At 41.6% G+C, this 21,724-nt stretch overlaps 1 protein-coding gene across 2 annotated transcripts; it reads right to left on the reverse strand.

The window, feature by feature from the left end:
* Window positions 1–139: 139 nt before the first annotated feature.
* rasal1a (RAS protein activator like 1a (GAP1 like)) lies at window positions 140–21,205 on the reverse strand. Of its 2 annotated transcripts, none has more exons than XM_085787587.1 (21): window positions 20,561–21,205; window positions 20,234–20,290; window positions 18,282–18,395; window positions 17,891–17,952; window positions 16,218–16,347; window positions 15,550–15,631; window positions 15,279–15,419; window positions 14,992–15,083; window positions 13,951–14,068; window positions 13,600–13,753; window positions 10,731–10,795; window positions 10,376–10,488; window positions 9,678–9,870; window positions 9,358–9,495; window positions 7,658–7,802; window positions 6,829–7,001; window positions 4,595–4,732; window positions 3,880–4,015; window positions 2,259–2,379; window positions 1,948–2,024; window positions 140–1,804 (listed from the first exon to the last, which is right to left on the reverse strand). In XM_085787587.1, exons 1-21 carry the CDS (start codon window positions 20,623–20,625, stop codon window positions 1,656–1,658), a joined length of 2,463 nt encoding a protein of 820 aa, XP_085643713.1. In that variant the 5' UTR covers window positions 20,626–21,205; the 3' UTR covers window positions 140–1,655. The 2 variants fall into 2 exon arrangements, with proteins under 2 accessions (XP_085643713.1, XP_085643712.1); XM_085787586.1 differs by having other exon boundaries at window positions 6,814–7,001; window positions 20,561–21,018.
* Window positions 21,206–21,724: the final 519 nt, after the last annotated feature.

The raw sequence follows: 21,724 nt of genomic DNA on the forward strand, positions 1-21,724 counted from the left end.
ATGTAGAAAATGAGATACTTAGTATTAATAATTCCTGCTCTTGATTCAACCCAGGTTAACCCGAATGGAAAAGCAATTACCGCATGTATTGTGCAGGTTCATTCATTTTTCTGGGCACAAATTTGACAGTAGACATGTAAGCTGAAATAAGAGTTTACTGAATGATGCAGCTGTGTTTCATTCACAGTAACAATCGACTTGAAACGATCCATCATGGTGCATTTGCAAAATAAAGTACAGGCAGTGTGTTTTTCTAGTTTCTTGTCATAATCAGAGCCCTCATTCAGGGTTTATAAAGTTCACAAATAACAGCTGATGTGTACTCTAGTTTTGAAAAGACTGAAGTGGCAAATCAATAACAACCAATTCTGGAAAGCAGCAAATACAAAAACACTTAGGAAATAACTCTGTGTCAATGTAGCCTATTCATTGTCGTGTCTGGCAAGTCGGCTGTAGTTCAGGTAAGGAGGGAATGTTCACCCCATTCAGCTGGACCAGAATAAAAACCTGAAGCGCTCCAGAGGCTATCTGAAAGATCTCAGATCTGATCGCCATTACACTCAGTGACCTTCTGTTTCAGGTAAAGACACTGAACACGACACCCTCTATAGGAAATGGCTTTACAACATGATCGTGTAGCGCTCTGTGTGTCTCGTTGGTATAGAAAATGGATTTTAAAAATCAACTTTTTTCATTTTCTAAAGACAAATTTGGCATCTCAAACACATCCTGACGTGTGTGAGCCAAATGTAGTGGCACCAAAAACTCATCAAAAATGTAAACTCATCAAATGGGCGTGTCTCTACTGTCTTATATTGAAGACTGATCCTTTACATGTACGGATGGGACATCATATTTTCAAACAGGTAAATATTACCTATATGACTTTAGGAATGGCTACATCAAATGAAAATTACATCAGAACTGAACATTGAAGTTGACTGGCCATAGCACCAAACAAAAGCACATTGTTTTGTATCAAGGGACCAAAGCAACACTTAAAAATAATAATCATTTTTGCTCACGGCACAGGCATCGACACTGTGGCATGTGCACCAGCATTTCATAAACTCATGGTGGAATGACCTATAATGTTAATGTCACTGCTACATTACGGTCACGGTGATAAATTACCTCAATAAAATACAAAACGTTGAAAAAAGCAATATCAAAACACCTTACATTCGGGTACTGTAGATGACACTACAAGCTCTTTGCATAAAAATGTGTGACCAAGGTCCCGTATAGTTTCTCAAAATATATAAAACGCTTCTTTTCACATTTCACAACAAGTGGATGCAGGCCATGCAACAGATTGCTTGTTATCTACATAAAAAATATAAAATCAGATCATGCTTTTAAAAGTCCCTCGCCCCCCCTTTTATCGTCAAGTATCATAATCTCTCCCCGGCGCTTGTTGAAGTCAGTGGCACTCAGAGAATACGCAAAGATTTGAAGTGGCAGAATTCCCTGTGCTCTTTACAGCAGGGAATGGACTAAAAGGCAGGAGGGAGGTTGTACCCTGTGGCCACTTTTCCCCCTGACTTATCACCAGAGTGAAAATCTGATGCTCACTCGTGTTGGTACAGGATGCTGCCCCCACCAACCCCCAAAACTCCCTTCAGGCATTAGTGGATCCTAGTGCATGACGGAGTCTAGGGATTCAGGATGACACCGGCGGCGTCCTCCTTTTCTCTGCACTGGAAGGTGGCGTGAGCCTGCTCCAGATCCTCGATGACGGCCAGCAGCCGAGCAGCGACACCCTGACCTGGCTTCAGAGGCTCAACGTTGCATTCTGCACCATCTGTGAGACAAGACAGGGAGGGAAGTGTGTGGTGCTATCAAACAAAATATATGTAACCATGACGATAACACAAGGACATCCTTCACACCTTCAAGAAAATAAATGTACAGTGAGTGTAGACGGCGCGGCAGCTGCAGCCTCACCTGGCCGAATGTCAGAGCTGATCTTTTCTTTATTGCTCGACGACTGATCAGCGTCTGCCACCTCCAGATATTTTTTCCTACGGCATCAGTCAGAGACATCAATCATATCATCACTCAACATTTTTTGCCAAAAGCTGCTTTTCTCACAGGCTGACAGTCCAACATTTGATTGTACTGTCAAGAAGCATCAGCATTATCAGCAGCAGTAGAGAGCAGCAGCAGCAGAGCAGTGTTAAGCCTTCCCGTGTTACAACATAGCCCTCTAGTGTCCAGTAACTGAACAGCACCCAGACTGTTTCTTCTATACTGACCTGAGTTTGTCTCTTCCCTGGAGAAGCTGCTTGTATATGGTCTGAGTCTCAACGTCAGGATCCAGTGGATCGCTCCAGTCACCCAGAGTCACAGCTGAGTGTGTTCGACTGCAGCCTGTAACTAAGAACCAACCTTATATTTAACACACAGACATCCTCATAGTAGCAAGTCTGCAAACAGCCCCAGTGTTAAATAATGACTTTTTAAATTATTCTGTTGGTTAGAATTATGAAAAAAAAAACAAGAAATAAAATCAGGCAGCTTTCAGACAGTGACCAGTGTCACGACAGCAATCACTTATAGAGTGTTTGGTCTGAAACATGTCAGTCACTCTGCTCTGCTGTAAGCCGAGGAGAAAACTTCCCTTGTATCCTACAACCTTTATCCAATGAGGAGAGAGAACGGCATAAAGGGGCGGTCCTCTCTGTGTGTGCAGCCAAGGGATGCCCGTGAATGTGGTGACGTAGGGACGAGGACCAATATATCCATGACGAGGACGGGGACTGCTAACTCCATCGGCTGACAGGAAGTTAGCCAAAACGACCGGATTGCTTACTTACTTCGCTTACTAGCCCCAGTATGTAACTTATTTGGCTTTTTATTAGCAAAAATCAAATATTGCTTTCATACGTATTTCACTGAAGTCGAATCACACCCGCATACAAATGAAAGCTTTCTCGTACCTTAGAATGAGTTGTTACAAGTCGTTACAAATACATAAGTGGGTGACGCACCAAACGGCCATGTTGCATCGCCATTTTTTATGTTCAGTGGCAGCGTTACCACAGGTAACCATAGAAACTCAGCGGAGCTGTCGGCTCAGGGAGAAAGTTTTCCAGGTAGCGCCTGTTAAAACTGTCACCACTGTGTATTGTGAGGAAGGACGGAGGCACTGATGTTGCATTCAGGTGCAGTCAGGCAGACGGCTGTCAGCAAACCAACCAGATGTAATTTTACTCCACCAGAGAAAGACGTTAAAACGTGGGTCAGGTAAACAATACGACATCACCATGACAACATATTGTCACGCCTGTATTGTTTTGCCTCATGCTGGCGGACCACTTGTTTACATAGACGCTTGTTTATCCTGTTACATGCAGCGTCTGTTGTCTGTCTGACGTCTGCCCGATTTCAGGTGAATGCAACATCAAGAATACGTTCTGATATGCAACCACACCGCTAGATGCGGCGAATTCCTACATATTATACCTTTAAATCACATTATGATTCTCTGGGCTCGTACTCCACTGAAGCAACAGAGACATGGCAGCTACAAATGGAGGGTTTAGTCATTAAATATGGATCGCCATGGAGCTCACTCTCTCTCCAAAGCAAGCTACAACAAGTTAGTCATCCAGGAGTAAGAAAATGTGAACAAGATGTAAACCTGCATGTTCACAGAAAATACAGCTCATGCTCTAGAACGCTTTCAACTTACAACCAACCCTCTGGCAGCGTCTTGGGCGTAATTCAACACATTTGTGATTATAAATCTAAGCAGCATTTTCAAATCCACAAACAGCACAATAAAAACTGGTTAGATGGTTACAGCATATTCCCGGTCCCCATAGAGAGATTTCAAAGTTTCTGCAGCGTCAGTGGTAATAAAAACAGGATTACCAGGGCGGTCTGCCTGCAGGCAGCAGGTCCACTTGCCACTGCGATGAGCCCCTGGGTGGAAAGAGGGCAGCATGCGCTCATTGTAGATGCTGACTTTCCTGATCGCTGACAGCCACTGGTTCAGCTCATTAACGTTCTGTATGGAGGGAAAAAGATGAATTTAATGGTCCCTCAAAGTCATATTGGAATCAAAGCAGGGGAAAACACCATTTAAATGAAAAATAAAACAATTCCTTTACTTTTTTTTCACAGAAGACAAATGTCACCACTTTATTTTTTAATCATACACTGCAAAAACTCAAAATCTTTCCTTATTTCTTGTCAAAATGTCTCATTTCTAGTCAAAACTAATCACTTTCCACTTAAAATAAGACTCACCACCTAAAAATTAACTTGTTTTTAGATCATTTTCACTTCTTTCAGACACATTTTCACTTGAAATAAGTAGAAAAATCTGCCAGTGAAAGCAGGTTTTTTGTGCTTTTAATAAGAAAGAAAAACTTGCTCTACTATCAAAATGTTCTACTTATTTCAAGTGAAAGAAGTAAAAAGTGTCTAAAAACAAGTTACTTTTTAATGTGAGGAGTCTCATTTTAAGTAGAATTGGATTTGTTTTGACTAGAAATTACAATTTGACTAGAAATAAGACACATTTTTTGTAGCAAACTGGAAAAGGTGTTTGGTGACTGCCTGATGTCAGTACCAATGAATGCACCTTGCACTGGATGTACATGGTGTGTAGCTGTCCGTCGTTGTCCTGGGTGATGACCTGCATTACATTCTGCTGCTGAAAGGCATTTTCATCCACCCTCTCCACGGCACACACACACTGAATAGGGATTGAAGAGCGCACCTGCAACAATTGAGCCACAAACCACAGAACCAATTAACCACAAGTATGTTCAGGCCGGTAATGATGGCTCATGCTTTTTTGCCTCGGGGCAGTTTGAACTGAGGTCTAAGTGAGATAAAAGTGACATTTGATCAAAGGGCAAATTACTGGAGCGGCGTCTGATACTGAAATATTTTTCACACATTAGGGCAAAGGGAGGAACACTGTGAGACGAGGAGGAAGCGAAGATGAGATCAGCATGGCAGCGAGGCCACTTTAAAGTGTAAATCAGCCACTTCCAATGGGAGCTCGCTTCACTGAGACAGGAGTGCTCCAACATGGAGGAAAGGGGCCAGGACATTGTCTGCAATCTGATTTGCAATGTTAGCATGAATATCCACAGCCTTCAATTAACCCTCTCCTTTATTCCAGTCGCACAATGCAGAGACCGGCTCAAAGAGGGAGCCTTTTACTGTGCTAGAGAAGCCTGCTCCCCTCTCTCTCTCCCTCTCTCTGAATCTCTGGCTGGTGAATGAGAGGAGATCATTATCACAAGGCTAGGCACCACATGGTAATAACACTAATGATGTTCTCACAAGGAGATCAACACAAATACATTAAAGCGAGCTCGGGGATGGCTGAAATGTTTCCTCTTTTTATGAGCCAATGTGATGAACGTGCTTTGAAAGGGCAGACACGGTGACTGATTCATCATCACAAGACCTATCAGCTTTGAATTATGGATCAGTCACTTTCACATGACTTTGACTGAAATGTAATCATCTATTTTTGGCCTGAACGTTAAGACGAAGAAAATAAGTTAGTATAGTATATGTCGCAGCAGAAACACTACCTGGCAAAATGATTTCAAAGGTAAAGTTGATGGAAGAAATAGCATGTCGGGGGGCTGTATAGGTAATCAGCAGACTTGGCGTGCTCAACTCCACGTATGAAAGGTAGAACGGGGGGGGGGGGGGCTGTATAGCTCAGTGGGTTGAGATGGCACCCCATATACAGAGGCTACAGTCCTCGCTGCAGCCGGCCCCGGTTCAAATCCCGAATCCGGTGGCCCCTTTGCTGCATGTCATTCCCCCTCTACCTCTCTCCCCATTTCCTGTCTCTGTCAACTATCCCAAGGCGAGACACTACAGGCAAAAACACTGTTTTTTCATGCACTGATAAGATTTTGGGCTATTTTTCTTCCATAACATGTATTCTTAAGAAAAGTTGAAAGAACTGGTTGAAGATCCTCATTAAGGTGGTTATTTTAGCTAATTTTGTCTCTTTCATCAGTAGATTTCTCTTAAATCTACCAAAAGTTAACAGCTACTGTGATATACTGTGCTGTGCTTGTTGTCTGATCCATGTCAGGTATCATTGTAAAGCTCTCTCTCTCCTGAACAATGATGTAGGCTTTTCATCAGCAATCAATTGTAAAAGTATGATTTACATTAACAATCTATGGAATTTTACAGTACAAGTCTTTAAAGGCCGTTTTCTCAAAATGAGTTTTTCCTCAGACTCTGAAATCTCCACTTCAGCAGCACTTACAGACACCAAACCTTCCAGTTTCATTCCTGTCTATATTCTGAAGGTTTTTACAGAGGGGATTGTTGATATATCATTCAAAGCCTGATTTATACAACATTTTATTCCTAAAAAGAGGGCAACATTTTTTTTTTTTTTTTCTTTTTTTTAGGGCTGGTGACAGTATTTTCTCATTTGCAGAGTGATAAAAAGAGATATCCAAAATCCCCTCTGTAAAAACTTCTGACTCTAATATGTCAACAAAATAAAACAAGAATTTTGAAAGGGGCTTTATCCATTTTTCAGATTTCAGTTCTGGAAAATTTATGAAAATTAGCGCATATTTCATTAGATATTGCTCATTTACATATTTAAACATAAAATTTGACAAAACTTGTAATACAAAAAATATTTGTCTTAATGTAAGTGATAAACTTGGAAAGTTTCATGGTGATATGTGTTAGTTAAAATTTTTACCCTATTCACCTGTAGTGTCTCCCCAAACGCCCAAAAAATATACAAAAAAAATTATAAAAATAGCATGTCAACACATATTGGTGGAATATGGCGTCTACCGCTTTGGTACCAACCTGCCAATCAGGGGTCTTGGCGTAAGACAGTGTCTCGCTGGTCAACCAGAAGTAGCGTTTCTTGAAGGCGAAGCGGGACAAGAGTTGGGGTCCCTCTGCTTTGTGTTTGTGGAGGAATCCCTCTTTCACTGTGACAGAGGGCATGAACACGGCCCTCTGAGGCACCTCAGACACTGCAGGGAGAACAGGAACAGGAAAAGAGCTGGATTTGTAATGGCATGTTCATCCATATAGACACAAGGTGGTGCTGTGAGAATAAGCAAATAGAGCGCATTGAGTGGTTTAACTACAGTCTACATGTCTTTATTTTCAGCACTTTTTTATTGATGGCACCTCAGCCCCCCCACCTCCCTTTCCATCAGCATGTAAAGGACAGCTTCAAAGAGGCATAACAAGCATCCACTTCTGTCCAACAAATCCACCCCAAGAGCATTAAATGTCAAACTGGCCTTTAAGAAAAAAAGAGTGGGTGTGATGTGCAGATGGAGGCCGAAACATGATCTGTCAGAGGGGGAAGATGTTTCACAACAAGCGCCTCGCTGACACATGACGGTAAGAAAGCAGCCAAGGCAAGTTGGCTAACCAGTGTGGCGTGTAGCTTCTCACTCCAGCTCCTCGCCAGCTCATTAACCATGTCATTTCTTTTCGAAACTTCAAGCTACTTATGAATATTTCACCATGAGGGGAGCACCATATTGTTTCACATAATCCTGATATCAGCTGGAAGCCGCTAGCAGCTGGCCTGCAGCTGATTAGCTCAACAGCTTGACCTCTACGCTCTCCTTTTGATTACAAGTTCAGCGGTTGTGTTCACTGTTATCAGCCTTACCGATGTCATGATCTATGTCGATCATCTTGTCCAGGAAGTCTTTCACCGAGGCCACGCTGCGAAGGATGATGGGATGTAGAGGCGCCATCCACTGCTCCTTCCCGTGACCCAGCTGAAGGCCCAGGTTGCCCACGCTTTGTAACGCCTGCCAACCGCAAGAAAAGACACAACATCCACTCAGCAGCTCGCATCTTCAGCAACATCAACTCCCTGGCAACTGACAGAACTCAGTGTGAGTGACTGCATATCTCAAAGTCAGAGATCAAAGGGGTCCCTGAGGCCAAGCATGCTGTGAGGCCCTTTGTCCGGCCCACACCTGGCCTAGGGTGAGGAGGAAGTCCCTCTCAACACCCCTCTCTGATGCTCGGCTTTGAACCGCGGGCCGGTCGCAGCACACACAAAGGTAAAAATAGCCTGTTCCCTCTCTCTGTAGAGGACCCATGGCAACAGCACTTCAGCACCATGGACAGCAACCACAGAAGCAACACGTGGGAGAGGAACAAGGTTTTTTACTTTACTTCCAATTTGTGACCTTGACACCCCGTGTGGCATCGAGGTTGTTTTCTACAGTTTTGGTCATTACCTGCGTGAGGCCTTTCTCGTCAGAAACAAGGAAATGTTTTTTTCAGTGTCTTCCCTTTGCAATTCGATCCACCTCCAGTTGTAACAGGGTTTTTCAGCACGTGATAATGTGAGACAGTCTTGTTCAGGTGTTGTTGAGGTATAAGGTAAACAATGACACTTAAAAAACCACTGCACACGGAAATGGCTGCAGACAAATTTGCCATCAAAGAATGACTGGATCGCCATTGTCAACGAAATACAATGCATGGAAAAACTGACCTCCATCCTGAGACTACGAGCTGAACAGTTTACTAAGTACTGGGAAAAGTGGACTTCATGTTCTGTAACTCAGTGGTTCCCAACCTTTTCTGGCTTGTGACCCCATTTTGACATCACAAATTTCTGGTGACCCCGTCAATCAAGATGCGCCAGCTCAGATATTTTTATATGCTGCATTTTATTTGAACTCGATTTAAATTTGAGCAAGTGAAAGTATAGAATACAGTTGTTTAGGATTATGTGTGGTGTTTTTAATCATATTTTTTTAAAGAATAATAAAAAATATTTTATCAGTAATATTTTTGATCAATTACTGGACATTTGAATTCCAGGCGACCCCACATGGGGTCCCGACCCCAAGGTTGAAAAACACTGGTATAACTCATTGTCTGTGTGAATGATAACCCCATTTTGCTCTAATGTATGGCATATGTCACCCTTGTCAACCTGTCTGTTCTATATGATTTTGTTCTTTCTCTGTTTTATGTTTCCTTGTTTGTCCTTTATTGTTGAAAAAATAACTGAAAACGTAATAAAAAGAAAGTTTCCAAAAAAAGAAAAACACTGCATACTTGGTGTAGTAAGTAAAACAATCCATTGTAAGGGGTGCTGTTCTGTTTGTGACCTTGAGTTGAGTTGCTGCAGCTCCACACACAGTATAAACACCATACTGCTTCCTGCTTCATATTTATCCGTTGCACATGACAATAAGGAAAGAATTCCTCACTGCTGGCAAACATATAGCATCAAATCCAGTTTCCTTCACCTCTATGCTGTTTGTTTTTCTTCCACTTGGTAACTGTGATGTTTGGATATGAATAAATTATTCATAGCAGTGTCTGTGTTGTGCATCGTACCTTGGCCAGTAGTAACAGTGTTCTGCTTGTGCGCGTGTCAGCGTGCTGGTCTCTCAGCTGGAACAGTTTAGGTGTGAGGATTGCAGGGGCAAAAAAACGCAGGAAGAAGAATCCACTGATGGCCAGATACTTCACATCCTGTAAAAAATGGGTGTGGATTTGGCATGAAAGTGGTAGCTGAATAAGCAACAGGCAAAGGTAATGTAAAACATATTTAGAATTTAAAATATGCAAGACTTACAAATAAATACAAATATATTGCTAGGTTTAGAAAAGGTGTTTCCGGCCTCTCGTCTCATGGTGTTTTGCTCTGGACTGACCTCATTCTCAGGTTCAGCAAACTGCTCCTCCACTCTCTTGTGCAGCTGTTTGAAGGCCACCCTCATGACGGGAGGACACTGATCGACTGAGCCCACAATTGATTCAGTGATACTGGTTAAGTAGCACTGCAGCATTTCCACACTGCTGTCCCGTACCTCTGCCTCTGAAACTGCACCCTTGAATGAAATTCGCCTTTGGGAGACAAAGAAAGATATGACTGAAATCACTGAATCGCTATGTCAGTGCACAAAGTATCAGCCATGTTGTGGAGAGGCTCAACACGGATACAGAGTCCTGAATACACAGATAGGAGAGAAAACTAATAAGGTGATGGCAGCCAGATGTTTGGCAGATGTAGAGGATGTTAGATCGTGGATCTCCCTCCATGTCAAAGACATCTCAGGGGGCTCATGGCAGTTGCCAAGCAACAGCCTTCCCCCTTTTTACGCTGTTTTTTTTTTCTTTTCTTTTTTTCATTTTCTCACAGTGATGATGTCTTCCTCTCAGGGGAGAAGCGTAGAGGAAGCAGGCAGTCTCCCGTGGTAGCATTTCCATTTTACAATTTCATCACATAGGAACACAGGTAAACCTCTAACCTTACATCGCCATGTGTCATATGTGACTGAAGACAGGCATCAGATCTGGACTAGTCAGAACATAACCGTGGTACTGTGAGCTCCATGAGGATCTGTTTTACCTTGTGCGGTTCAGGTCGATCTTACATGGATCCAGCTCAATGTATTTCTTCTCATCAAAGATGCGGTTGATGATGGGCTTTAGCACCTCGTGCAGATACAGCATGCCGACAGCCTGACAGCAACACAAGACCACATGTTGAAGATATCTCACTTGCATCCATACGACAGACTATTTTCTAAACGTGTGAATTTGTGTTGTGAAAACAGTAAGCAAGGTACAGCGTGATGTAACATCCATATGTCAGTGTGTTCAGGAAGAAAAAGATTTAGCAAAATGTTAGAAAAAATATCATAGCAGAGGCAGAAGCTTGCTTTCATATTGTTATAAAAATAAAAGAAGATACATCAGCGCACCTTCATGAACTGTTCCATGGCCTTGGAGGCAAGTGAGTTAGAGCGGAATAAAGTGTTGGGATCAGCTGTGACAGCAAAACAGAAAAGAAACTGATCAGGTTTACAGTAAATTATAACAGTTTGACCCAAAGTACATCATTCTGTATAATATCACATACATGCAACATCTTAGATCGTAGGGAGATATGGATATTTGTAAGTTAAAGAAAAATGGCTCTTTTAATGCAGCGTATTTCAACTCTGTCTGTTCTACTTGACTTGATTTAAAGGTACATTGTGTAGGAATAACTCCCATCTAACGTTGTGGTTGTATATCGCAAGCAACTCAATCGTATTTTTCATGCTGCATTCACGTGAAATTGGGCAGACGGCAGACGGACGACAGCCGCTGCACCTAACGGCATAAACAAGCTTCTATGTAAACAAGTGGTCCGTCAGCACGAGGCAAAACAATACACGTGACAATATGTTGTCATGGCGATGCCGTATTGTTTACCTGACCAACGTTTTACTGGCTTTCTCTGGACTTCTGTGACTAAAATGACATCTGGTTTGCTACTGACAGCCGTCTGCCCAACCGCACGTGAATGCAGCATCAGTGTAACGCTCCATTCCTCCTCACTGCGTTACCGCGGTGATTACTGATTAATGAAAAACATACTTTTGAACGAAATAATCGATTTTCATGAATAGATAACAGGAGAAGTTCCACGTTACATGTCCCTTTAAAGAGAAAAGGCTCTTTTCATGCAACGTGACATGAATTAAGTACTAAGTACACTACATCAGCATTTTCCATATTACAGAGTATACGAGGAAACAGGGGTTAAAAGGTACTGAACATGATTCTCTAACGGCATCCCTCATCATTTCCTGCTACTGTTTTCTGTCTAACAAAGGCAATCAATCAATGTCTAAAAAAGACAGTGAGTTTGACATAATAAGAGAGAAGCAGGAGAGGGATTCCACTCCAAACGAATCTAACAAAGCTGCTTTCACCAAGACCCTCATCAGGCACATAATCATGCTTGATGAAAATCTCTGAGATTCAAACAATGCCTCATTAAATTCACAGGAAGCTATTAATACAGTGCGTGGATGCTTTGTCTGTTTCTGACCTCTGTCCAGGCTTCGGGGCCAAAGCACAATGCAAATGTTTTCGGATGTGCGTGAACTGATCTGCTCAAAACCACGAAGGGTAAAATGACCTTACTGCATCAACACTTACATCATTCAAGGTGGCAATGCTAAAATATCCATGGTAACAGGGCTGGGTTTCAAGGTAAAATGCTGTATGTGTCTTACGATGGTGAGGACCTATGGGAAACCAGCTTTCATTGCAACCCGGGGGCAGTACAGTGCATTTTCCTTCCCTTACCCCTGTGCACAACTTTAATGTCTGGCTGCTCTCGGCATCTATTCTTGATCAAGCAGTTACCGTTATAGGATCGTGTGGAGTTGCTATGGAAACTTAGGCACTATGCTTATTATCTCAAATACACCAACAGAACCCAAAGACCAGAGCACAACTCTGTGTAATTTATCATGGGAACGTGTTGCGGAGGCAAATATGTGACTAATCCAGACCACAGAGGAGCCATGACAAGACTGCAGGGTGAGGAAATAATTGGCATCGAGGTAGTAAATATAGTGCTGGTAGGCTTTAAATGCCCACACATAGACCATGGCGTTCAGAGACCTTAATGTCATTTGAGAGATAAATAGCTGTAGCCCTGAGAGGAGCTCTCCAGCGTGGAGCAATTACAGCAAACTGGCATGTCCCAAACTCTGACTAACACAAATACTGACTAAAGGAGATAAATATAGATCTTTTGCCCACTGCGTATTGTGTGATCACAATCATCACACATATGTAGGCATTCATCTATAATCTATTCCGTCAAGTGAGTACACATAATAAATGCAGTGCAGCTGCGAAATCCTGTAATCCAGAATCTGAACTGTTAGTTAAAGCCCCAGTATGTAACTTATTTGGCTTTTTATTACCAAAAATCAAATATTTCTTTCATAAATACGTATTTCACTGAAGTCGAATCACACCCGCATACAAATGAAAGCTTTCTGGTACCTTAGAATGAGTTGTTACAAGTCGTTACAAATACATAAGTGGGCGACGCACCGAACCGAGGCGGCCATGTTGCATCGCCATATTTTACGTTGAGTGGCAGCGTGACCGTAGGTAACCATAGAAACTCAGCGGAGCTGTCGGCTCGGGGAGAAAGTTTTCCAGGTAGCACCTGTTAAAACTGTCACCACTGTGTAGTGTGAGTGTGACAGTTGAGGTTCCTGTCACTATGCCTCCAATTGATCATGTGCCCTGGCTACTTGGCCAAGGGGATGTCCCTTTGGGTGACTGGCAAGCACGATTGGGTTCAATCCCCGCCCGGGCCCTCTTCACCTTGCTTCATGAGGAAGGACGGAGGCACTGATGTTGCATTCAGGTGTAGTCAGGCAGACGGCCGTTGGCAAACCAACCGGATGTCATTTTATGTCTACGTCTGTATTGTTTTGCCTCGTGCTTGCGGACCACTTGTTTACATAGACGCTTGTTTATCCTGTTACATGCAGCGTCTGTCGTCCGTCTGCCGTCTGCCCAATTTCACGTGAATGCAGCATGAAAAATACGATTGAGTTGCTTGCGATATACAACCACAACGTTAGATGGGAGTTATTCCTACACAATGTACCTTTAAATCAAGTCAAGTAAGTTGTCTGTCTGACGTCTGCCCCATTTCACGTGAATGCAACATCAAGAATACGTTCCGATATGCAACCGCACCGCTAGATGGGGCTAATTCCTACACATTATACCTTTAAGGCTAGTTTTGAATTGTCCCTTTAATCTTACTGGTGTGATTGACCTCCCGGGTGTTCAGGTAATCAAGGAAGGGCACCACCAGGCCCTGGCCCAGGTAGATCTTCACCAGGGTCATTGCCACATCTTGACGGCTCTCAACAGTGGTCACCTCCTCCAGCATGGTCAGAGCGCTGCTGTCCTCCACCTGGTCAGAGGACCACTCAGGTTATTTGCAGAATAGAGAAAGTATGTGGTCAAGAAGGCAGAGAATTTGTGTCACTAGAAGGTTAACAGACAGAGGTCAAAATTTCTGTTGATTCTGTTGACATACAGTACATTCAGCACCTTTACAGTGCATTATTAATGGTAGAGGTGGGCACATGGAGGAGTTCTGATGCTGACCTCTGCAGGGGAGATGACTGACTCAACCAGAAGGTCAATGAGAGGCTGGTAGTACACAGATGGCAGAATCCGATCCTCCACCAAACGCACTTTCAGACGCAGGGCTCCCAGCTTGCCACTGAGAGCAGAGAAAAATACCAGAAAATCTCAGAAAGAAGGTTTTTCAGCACACTTTGATCTTCTGCTGAGGCAAATCTCCAATAAAGGTGTGCTGGAACACAGTGTCTGACAGCACCCAGAACATTTATAATGTAAATAAAAAGAAAAAAAGAAAAGCAAAGTTGAATCCTCCTGCATTACTTTTTCCTCTAATTCAAGATAACCAGTCATTTAATTTCCCATTGCTTTGTTTACAAGACAATTTGCTGTGTTCCATCAAGAGGAAATTAGAAATAAAAGGGGGTGAAAACTGATTAGATGATTAAAGTGCAATTGCATCTAAATGAATCTCATTTAAGCTATCTGATAAGATGTATATATACGAAGTGAAACACTGATAATACCAGATCAAATGTAATTAAATGTCTGATTTAAAATGACCGTAGTCCTTAAGATAAAAAAAAGGACTATGTTGACACTTCCTTCCCAAACCATCAGTTGTAACCAAAAGGAGGAGGATTTTTCACCATAATGTCTCTTTTTAGTGAAAGTAGGTCTCTACCTATTTCAATCCAGCAGCCTGCAGCACTCAATGAAAACACTAACTGCGAGTCATTTCCTAATGAGCTTCTGAGATTTGCTTTACTTTGACACCATCCTCTTGCAGTTCACTCAGTGCTCTTTGTTCTAAAATTATCTCAAGGAACAGATGCTGTCAGAGACCTGGCTATACACCTGTGAGTGTTCATTTAAATGCATGAACGAGAGAGTGGAGGGGAACAAATACTTAACTTGGATGCATTTTTTAAAAAAAAAAGGAGACACAGTGATTGGAACTCAGTTGGAATCTTGAGATGTATTCAAAAGCAAAACGCTTGCGTAAGTTAAACAAGCATCACAAACTTATCACGTTGTACAAATAATCACACCCATAATTCTCACCCAGCATCCACCTCATTGTTTCCCAAGGGTAACAAACGAAACCAGCCCTCTAACAGAGGTGTCTTGTGCAAACAAGCAAACGGGATTTCCACCTGTGGAAAGAAAATAGCAAACAGGGACACAACATCACGCAAGAACAATAACTTATAAAGGAATCTGATGGTGGGAAATACTGTTCTCACTGTTTTTCAAAGGCAATCATGCAATGAAATCTCTTAAATATGCAATATTGTAAAAAAATAAAATAAAATAAAAAAAACAAAAAAAATTATATATTGCAACCTCACCTTTCCCAAAAAGTCATTCTTTCCCACCATGTCCCAGTCCCAGACCTCCACAGTGGCAGTTCCCTCCTTACTCAGCTCCTCTCGATCCAGTTCCAGCTCCAGAGTCTCTCCCCAGTGAGGGAAACGGGTTTTCTTGATAATCTTAAACGCAGAATTCGGGATGGTAAGAAATTCACAAAGCACTTCTTGCACTGCTAGCAACATTAAAGGAGATGACAGACAAATCCACTGAAACCATTCCGTACTGTACATGCACGCACATAGAGCTCACCGAGGTCTCTGCACTGTGGTTGTTGAAAATAACTCTCGCAAACGGATCAGAGGTGCCAGAGATGTCTCTTGGAGCCAAGTCTCTGTGGACGTCACCGGAGCAAAAGACAACACAACTGATCAATATCCTTTAAAACACTCAACAAATTCAGCAAATTAAATTAGTCAGCGAGCTGCTGCGAGGGAAAACAACCAAATCACTACTTCCCACTTGACCTTATTCTTTCAAAGTTAATTCACATTCATGAGAGCATGTTGGAATAACACAGTGTCAAGCCCTGATTGACATGCTCATTAGTGCCCTGCCTGTGGGGAAGAGATTGTAGCCTGGGACGCACAGATGGGACAGTGAGTGGTGTGATAGTGGCGGTATGACTCAGGACGGGAGTGTGGAGGCCTGCAGGGCGATGGTGATAAGATTTCAGCTCAGAAATAATGACAGCACTGCCAGGTCTAAGCTGCAGAAACTTCACTTTAATCACCACTCTGATCCTCTTCAATCTGCACATAAAGATCATAACATAATGATGTGTATGCTGCTTATCTAGTCTATTTAACCTCTGGTCAAACGCCTGCTTGGCTAATAAGGTCATCACTGTCCGCTGTCCGTTATCTCTACATGACATTGTTCTCAGCAGAGGTCAGATTTAAAGATCTTGATTGTTTTACCTGGCTTCTATGACTTGACATCGCAGGCTGATTTTCTCTGTGTCTTTCAGCAGCTCCAGACTCAGGTGGATCTCCCCCTGGACTTCTTCATCAGGGTTGACCCTGGTAAGGTTCAGCCAGCTGTCTAAACCTAAACCAAACCACACAGTGAGATGTTATTGATCACAACAGCTGTCATTTACGTTTAAAGATCACATTTTTTAATTAAAACTAAAATTGATTGTTGTTTTTTTATTGACCATTGAGAAACTGATAAACAAACAGACTACTCTTCTAAAGAATATGAAGACCTAACTAACAAAAACCTAGAAATATCCTATGGCAAGAATGTATTTAGAGCTGAAACAATTATTCAATTATGAAGATAGATCAATCAATCAATCAATCGATCAAATTTTATTTATATAGCACCTTTCAAAGCTAATAAATGCAGTTCAAAGTGCTTTACATTTTGATTGAAAAAGTATATATATGTATATAAGAGGTGAAACAAGAAGAATAACATGGAGACTAATGCAGGAAGATTAAAAACAATAATAAAATATAGTAATAGTAAAAAATAATAACTTTTAACAACAATAAAATTAAAAATATATATAATAAAATAAAATGCAGGATAGAAATATAGGGCAAAATATATATACATATAAAAAAACCATCACATTGAGATTTAGTCAATTCTACTGTATTTCTTCCCCCTAAATTCTGACATTGTTTTGTCTAATAATTAATGAATTGTCTTTACACATTTGAGTAAATCCAAATTTTAAAATGACAGATTTTGTGTGAAACCTCTCAAAAATTCTGACATGTACAAGGCAAGGTGAGCAAAAAGCTTTAATATAGTTTTGATGTTTTAAAAAAAATGTAAATTATGTGATTATATTATCTACATGCCAGATTCGATGTGCTCATCTTTCATTGTTTTAAAAAATCTAAGACATGAGCGAGGGCATAATGTCAAGGCCAGACTGTGAGAAGATTCCTGCGAGGGAGTAAGTGACTCAGTACCACTGCATGAATCACATGGGGTCGTGCCAGGTGGCTTTCAAGGGAGGCATCAGTATGCAGCAAACATACCCCCATAAACGCTTTGGGCAATTTAATAAAACTTACAGCAGCATCAAGCAATACCATATTTCACATGTCCTCTGTTCGGCCGAGACAGTGAAGCCAAGAACCGGGGTTCACGCTGAGGTAAACAATGTGTCTAATTTCTTGAACGTTGGAGCGTCGGTGAGTGAGCCAGACATTAAATGGTTTCTGGCCATTTGAAATGCATCGGTTGCTCTGCTCTCCTCATTTTACTGCACTGTGGGTTTCCACACAAACAGATGGTTTATCATGCACAATGAAAAAATACCAGAGTTTATGCAGACAGGCACCAGGAGAGTCAGCACAATAACACCTACAGTATGTCGGTGTGAATGCTGATTTCACTGCTGCTGAGTTAGAGTCTACACAACAGACTCCAAGCAGACTGATAAATGTGGGCCAAATCAGAGTGTGAGAGTAGAGTACACTGAGAAACATTCCCAGAGTTTCTGTCTAAACAAGAAAAAAACAACATCATGTCTCCTCAATCACTACAGACCTTTGACTCGGTCATGGGAATGCATGCTGGTTTAACCTCTGAGCTGTGGTCATGCAACCATCCTGTTACAGAGTCATACCTTTAGCTTGGGATCCAATGGCTTCTTTGCTCAGAGTAATCTTTCCAATAACATCATCATGGCTGTAGAAAAAGATAAAACGAAGAGATGACGCAACTGAAAATACTATCAATAGAGTGAAGACACAATTAGAAAACTGGTGGTCATGAGGGGAGGAGAGAAAAAAAAAACCTTTAATCACTCAATCTGGGCGACCATCTGTCTGATGATGTTTGTTTATTCAAAGCTTGGAGTTCTTTCCCAAAACATTTAAATTGTACATGAGGTTTTAAACCCAAATTTATCAATTCATGAACCAAGCTGAACAAACACCGATGGCACGGACAGAGCACCGTAGATTGACTGCCAAGCTCCCCCGGTAAAGAGTATCAGCGTTAAATGACAATGTTACCCAATGGTGTCTTCATCCATGACATGAAAGGAGAGTGAATGGAAACCCATGGGGAGGTGCAGCGTGTACTCTTCACCCCAGAAAGGATTAAGGTTCTTCCACACGGTGGCAGTCCTGTAAAAGAGAGATTTTACATGATGGCTAACTAGACTTTACACAAAAACATGACACATGAATGTATGCAACGATAGAAAGCAGTGCATTAACAGCAGTATATGTCCTGACTTGCCCACACATCATGTAATGTTCAAGTGATGCACAAAATCTAGTGGGTTCAAGGGATCACAACATGATGATTAATGGAATACGTTTAACCCTCCTGTTGTCCTTCTGGGTCAAATTGACCCAATCTGTTCCCTTCCTCCATCCTTCCTTCTTTCCTTTCCTTTTCCCTTCCTTCTTTCCACAATCTTTTTTCCCTTCCTTCTTTCCCTCTTCTTCCTTCCTTGAACAAATCTGTTCTCTCCCTCCATTTTTCTTTCCTTCCCTTTTCCCTTCCTTCTTTCCGGAATCCTTTTTGTCTCCCTTCCTTCCTTCCTTCCTTCCTTCCCTTCGTCCTTACTTCTTCCTTCTTTTTTGACCCAATCTGTTTCCTCCCTCCATCTATCTTTCCTTCCCTTTCCCTTCCTTCTTTCCTCCAATCGTTCCCTTTGTCCTTCCTTCCTTCTTTCCCTTCGTCCTTCCTGCCTTCCTTCCTTCCTTCCTGACTTCTATACCTTTATCCTTCCTTCCTTCCTTCTTTCCCTTTGTCCTTCCTTCCTTTCTTTCATCTATCCCTTCGTCCTTACTAACTTCCTTCCTTCCTTCCTTTCGTCCTTCCTTCCTTGACCTAGGAGGACAAGAGGAGGGTTTAAAAAAAACAGTTCTGCTACACAAATTAAGTTTTATCTATTCAATTCAAACAATTTACAAAAAAAATCCCCTCTTTGATGGATCTGCTCACAACTTAGGCTACTTACATTGCTTCATTGTCATATCTCATATAAGTATCAGGAATCAAAGCACCACATTAGGTTAAAAAGTTCCAACTTTAGCAGCAAAGCTTCTATAGGTTTCAGTTTTCTGGAGGCACATAAAGTTTCTGTTATGGTTAAGACTATGAGGAAATGTGTTCATAACATGGCCTGAATTCCTGTTTCAGTCTTACATTAGGCTAAATGATCAACGTATTATGTCAATCACATTGATTAACATATTAGTATTATCAAAAGATTCCAAAGAGGTGCGTTTCTGTCTCTGTCAATGTAGTGCGCCCATTATTTCCCACCACAATCTACCAGCCACATCATCCATGAGCATCACACTTGAGGAGTCAGTTGGTAAGTAACAGTAAGTACAAGATAATTAGCACGAGTGTTGCAGTGAATCATTGTGCCGATTTCCCTCAACGTGTCAGATGGAACAATAGCCACTGAGTTCGCTGCATGTTCCTGATAGTGACAACAACAAACATTTATTTTACAGCGGTCTAGGTTATTGCCAGAGAGTGGCACTTAGAAACACTGCAATATAGGCTACTGTGCTTGACAGTATAGGAGCTATTGAAATGAAGCACCTTTTATTTGAACACTTTGGAGGATGAGTAATTTCACTCTCATATGGAGAACACATTTTGTTCTCTTCAGCTTTCTCCTTGCTTACACCGGGAGCCCCCTGCAATAATTGATGCGCCCTCTCCATGGTTACCTGCGGGTGTTTTAAAGGCCAAACCAGTATCAGGTTCTCAGTGCTGAAGTTGCCATGCTGTGGGTACCACCACCGCCCTGATCTCACACACACTGATCCCCGGTTTACATGTCACAGTAGCGGAAGCACAGCAAGAAATATATACTAATGCAAATTAGCAACCATGTGATGAGGAACATCCAACATCCCCCAGCTGTGGCTTTGTAAACTCTCATGAACACATTATGCACATCATCATATAGGCTCGGACTAATGGGGGAACTCACCTTGCCACAACTTCATTGTCAACTTTCACAATGCAGTATGGATCACTGGTCCCGGATCTTATGACAATGGGGTAAATATGACAGAAAGAGGAACAGTTAAGACAAGAGATTTGTCTGACTAACTTCTAATGTTCGGTTGTAAAAAAATAATAATAATAAAAATAAATAAAAAAAATGCCTGTAGGCTATCATCTCATTCTTTTAAATTGACTAATTTACAGGATGAATGCAGGGTGAACTTTTTACGTATCTAACCTGATAAGTAGGCTATATAGGCTGCTCAACAACGTCAAAGCGCTTCACGTGCCATTCACAAAATCTACTTACACGTCTTTGGCCGGGAGGTTCCTGCCCTCGACAATTCGAAAATAAAGAGATGTGTTTCTGGCCATTTTCAGTCGAGTGAGCTGTTAATCCAATTATTCCTATATGTTCCCATACGCGCTCTTAAATACTGCTCTTCCCCTCCGTAACTGACTTTTCTTCATTTCATGGCACCTTCAGCGCATGACGACGGCGCGCGGCTCACCAGTAGCGCGCGTGCATCCACCAGCCCAGTCTCAGCCCATAGACACCCAGTCAGTCAGCCCACAGCAGGTGAAACACTGTGGGCTCCACTGTGGACAGCAACACGGAGCACCCGGCGTTAGTCCGCCCTATCCCGCCTCCCCTTCGTGTCGAAAGGGAGAACCGTCAGACGGCTCCACTCTGAAATGCACACGACATCAATAGCCAATTTACATTCACAACAGGAACGAAACATTGTTTATCTTCATATCTGACATCCCTTTTTTTTTCTTTTTTTACCAAACTGTTTGTCACTGACATTAGGCCTATTCTCATTATCAATGCATTCGCTGTCGCACATTTATAATACAGTAATACCCGTAAATGTAGCCTATTGTCACACCTGGTCCGCTGGAGCGTCTCTTCTTTGACACAATACGCCACCTTGTGAGCACATTGCGTTAACTACACTACGGCGTTCATTTAGCCTACTTTGATGAGAAAATTATTATTTTTGGCTCCTTCTCTCACTAATAAATAATAATAATAATCAATAATACATTTAACATAATTAATCTCTTCATATTAGCTAGGTAAATTCCATAGGCCTATACATAAAGTCAAAATGTCCAAGGCAACCCCTTCCTTCCCATTATTTTTAATTGAATTAAAAATATATTTTGTCCTATGTTGAATCCAACAAAAAATGTCTATCAGCTATTGAATTTTATTCAAATTACATTCAGTGATCTTGTCTGCCATTTTAACTTGGCCATATATTTTTTTTTATTTCCTTTTTATAATTTGTTTCTTTTATTAGACCAATTCATTTATTTAATTTATTCACTTAGGTATTTATTTTGTCATTTCTATATTTCTTATAGCCTATTATTATTTATTTAAATGTTTTGATAATGTTTGTCCTTATATCATTTCGATGTGTGCCTTTGTCATGTCTTGGAATGTCTGTCGCTTTGTTTTGTT

Source organism: Trachurus japonicus, chromosome 9 (assembly GCF_045865225.1).
Source record: "Trachurus japonicus isolate A0001 chromosome 9, Traja_1.0".
Classification (NCBI taxonomy): Eukaryota; Metazoa; Chordata; class Actinopteri; order Carangiformes; family Carangidae; genus Trachurus; species Trachurus japonicus.